The 4,011-nt window shown below is 43.6% G+C and overlaps 1 protein-coding gene across 1 annotated transcript; it reads right to left on the minus strand.

Moving 5' to 3' along the window:
- Window positions 1–1,635: 1,635 nt before the first annotated feature.
- On the minus strand, window positions 1,636–2,050 carry ZNF593OS (ZNF593 opposite strand). The gene is made up of 2 exons (XM_075333629.1): window positions 1,916–2,050; window positions 1,636–1,779 (listed from the first exon to the last, which is right to left on the minus strand). The coding sequence occupies exons 1-2, from the start codon at window positions 1,964–1,966 to the stop codon at window positions 1,636–1,638; spliced, it is 195 nt and encodes a 64-aa protein (XP_075189744.1). The 5' UTR covers window positions 1,967–2,050.
- Between the last annotated feature and the right edge of the window lie 1,961 nt (window positions 2,051–4,011).

Genomic DNA, 4,011 nt, shown 5'->3' on the forward strand with positions numbered 1-4,011 from the left:
GATTCTCGTCAGTTATTTTTTGTTGTGCTTGGTTGCCTGACTTTTGCCTTTCTGCTGCTGTTCTACATATGCATTGTCTGAAAGTCACTGCCCTGCTATGAATCATAGTAATGCATTCATCAGTTACATAACAAGATGACCTACTCTTTTTAAGGGTGGGAATGAATGTGTGGCTTGCTCAGGCATCCAGAAACACGTCCGCTTGTCACTTCCAATCACGTCTGCTCACTTATCTCACACGGATGCACAATTGGCGCTGTAGCATTTAACCTCTGCATTGCTGTTAACACTGTACGGCAGCTTTGATGAGGTAGGATATATAGATATGATTCATCAGAGAATTAAAATAAAACACTTAATTCGGCATTTAATAAAAGTATTTGACTATAAAAAAAAAAAAAATCACAAATAAAGAAAATGCGAGATTAGTCTGTCACCGAGCTTTATTGACTGAAGTCAAACAATATGTGGCATTTGCTCGATTATACAGTTGTGACTGTAGGAGGTTTGTGCATAGGTTACAGCCCGACCACTATTATTGATAAATGAAGAACAGACGCTCCCTGAATCCTGGTGAACATGGACACATGTCTGAGATTCCCCAACCACACTAAATATATACGAATAAACCCATAACATGGTATATTGGTTAAAAAGCAGCTGTTTTACCTTAAGCATGATCACCAAATATAAAAAGGGACAGAATACCGTATTTTTCGGAACATAAGACGCACTTTTTTCCCCCCAAATGTTGGGGGAAAGTGGTGGGTGCGTCTTATGGTCTGACTATAGGGCTGCGGCCGGGATTGAGGGTGCAGCAGGGGGAGCGGGCCATGGGGGGCACAAGCAGGCTGCAGCAGCGCCTGCCATGACCACAAGGGCCCGCTCATTACATATGCACGCCCATCATCTCTCAGCGAAACCGGCGCTGACAGGTGGGCGGGGTGATGGGCGTGCACGCATAATTAACAGCCGGCCATGATCACCCCTGGCAACTACAGCCTGTAGTGATCATGTGCGGCTGTATTTACTGCTCCCCGTGCATCAGGATACAGGCCATATACCAGGATCGGGGTATTTCATGAGCGAGCTGGATGGGGGGGGGGGGGGGGTATATCATGAGCAGGATCATATACAAGGCAGGAGGATCCTTACCAGAATGGGGTACCTTAGTAGAGAATTTGGGGACATTACCCACATAACAGTGTCAGCAGCAGATCCTCGCCCCATAACAGTGTGTCATGACCATATTTTTTGGTTAAAATTTTATTTTCCTATTTTCCTCCTCTAAAACCAGGATGCATCTTATAGTCCGAAAAATACGGTAAGTAATGTGCTGAAGGTATGGTCACTTTATGTACCTTGCTAACTGTACAGCATTTTATATATCACAGATGACAGCTTGTAATTTCCTTTCCAGAACTCCAGCCTATGACTTGGATATAAAGGACATATTCTGATGAACAGTCTTCTTGATGACTGCTGCAATTTCTGAAACGTTCGCAGTCTTCAATATACATTCTTCTCTCCCAATTCACATGCGAGTTACCATTTTCTTTAGATAAATACTGGTGAAGATCTATATACACACAGATTATATAGAAGGGTCTTCAACCTTTCTAGCGAGTGTCCTCATTATGAAGGTGGAAGGTTTGACTCTTGCTTCATCTGCCGGGCGCTGTAATAGGACAGTCTGAGGCCCATTAGGGCAAATAGTAAAGCCAGGTGATTTACTAGTCTGTCTTTGGGCTCCGCAGCCAGTTCTCCAGCAACCTGCATCTGAAATAGAAGAAACTAGGCTTAACTAGACAAGGGTCACATCACTTCTCATTGCTGCTACCTGTATCCACTGAATCTTAGCCAAAATAATAAATGCAATGTTTTATGTCACTAAAATAAGCGTATATAACGTTACCTGCAGCAGTCGGAAGTACCCAGGGGTGAGCCGTCCAAGGCGGATTAACATTTTGCCTTTAGAATCTGATAATCTGTGTTGCCAGCTCAGTCGGGGTTGTGATAAATGAATCTGTGGAATGATATTACGTATTATAAACAGGCGTAAATGAAACAGAAGTCTTGTTCATATTCATTTCCTGCTCCTTTGTGAGACTATTGAGGCACCTATGAAAACCCCGCGATGGCTGGTGAGGTACTTGTAATATTTCTTGTGATGACTGCCCCTTGTAATTCAGTGTCATCTCTCCATCCTGCTGCTTGTGGGACACTAAACTCCATTTGATCTCATATTAGTGTTTAAAGTCCATCTTCCATCCAGAACTGTCAAGCAAGTTTCTATTTCACCTTGATCATGCAGAGCGGTGCCGTTTGCTGTATGGCCACAAATGACGAGAGGCTGCTCCACAGTTTATCTGGTACTTAAGACCCCTCCCTTCATTATAAGAACATCAGCAGAGCCCCTCCCAATAAGAACAGCTGTCAGAAGAGATCAGACCAATGGTTGTTTAATGTGGCCAGAGGGGAGCAGAGGACAGAGGAAAAATGTAGGTTAAACAAACTGGGAGAGAAAACACAGACAGTACTGTCGCCGTATTTCATCTCATCGTAACATAGGACTATAAGCCCTAATGTTGCTGACCGCCATATGCACAAAATACTCCCATACTGTTGGCATTCCTACGCATCCGGCACAGAGGCAGATGGCTCTAATGCTGTACCCAAGCCAGTCACTGGTTTCATCCCTTCAGTAGATTTCATTTGACCGACAGATTGTGGATATGTTACTTCTTTGGTGATACCAAGTATGTCAATTATTCTAGTGAAAGGCAAAACAATTGCTTCTGTGCCTTATTATATGAACCTGATCATTAGGAATAGCTAAATCCTCTTAGCATGGATCATGCTGTCTGGAATATGACCTTTTCCACATTCACTATCACTAATCTCCCACATCATCCCTCTTACTGGAATGATGCATTTATGATAAAACATGAGAGCACCTATTATATACCTTGAGATTACGGCCTTGATTCATCATTGCCTTGCACTTTGTTTTGTGTGTTTTGCGCTTTATTTATAGTCTATCCTATTTACACCTTTTTATCTCTATTTTATAAGTGCTTGCCTGTTTTGTTTTCTGATGTGTAGGTCACAGATTTATCTATTCCAGATGTTTTCTCCTGATTAACCAAATGCGACTTTAAAAAAAAAAAAAAAAAAAAAAAAATCACAAAATTTGGCTCAATTCTAGTTTGGTTATCCCTTCCCATGGTATACTTTTGAGCACACAAGTGTTTTACAGCCAATTTTGTGCCATTTTGCGAAATGTGCTACATTTGCTGCTAAAAACTTGAAAAAAACCAAACATGGATTAAAAAAAATGCAACCAATGGGTTGGGGTCTAAGGCCACATGCACACGTTGAGGATTTTTTTACCTCAGTATTTGTTACTAAAGCCAGGAGTGGAAGAGTCAGAGGAAAAGTATATTAGAAACACGTCACCACTTCTGCATATATCATCCACTCCTGGTTTAGAAATACAGAGATTAGTCTTAAGGCTGCTTTACACGCTGCGACATCGCTAGCCGATGCTAGCGATATCGAGCGTGATAGTACCCGCCCCCATCGTACGGCCGATATGTGGTGATCGCTGCCATAGCGAACGCACATACCTGCTCTGCGACTTCGCTGTGACCGGTGAAAAGCCTTTTTTCTAAGGGGGCGGTTCGTTCAGCGTCACAGCGACGTCACTAAGCGGCCACCCAATCAAAGCGGAGGGGCGGAGATGAGCGGGACGTAACATCCCGCCCACCTCCTTCCTTCCTCATTGCTGGTGGGACGCAGGTGAGGTGTCTCGTTCCTGCGGTGTCACATGGAGCGATGTGTGCTGCCGCAGAAACGAGGAACATCGCTACTGCAGCAGCAACGATATTTGGGAAGAGGGGGCATGTCACCGATTTTGATCGTTTTTGCAATGATTCAAAATCGCTAATAGGTGTCATACGCAACGACATCGCTAAAGCGGCCGGATGTGCGTCACAAATTTCGTGACCC

This window comes from Anomaloglossus baeobatrachus, chromosome 2 (genome assembly GCF_048569485.1).
Source record: "Anomaloglossus baeobatrachus isolate aAnoBae1 chromosome 2, aAnoBae1.hap1, whole genome shotgun sequence".
Lineage (NCBI taxonomy): Eukaryota > Metazoa > Chordata > Amphibia > Anura > Aromobatidae > Anomaloglossus > Anomaloglossus baeobatrachus.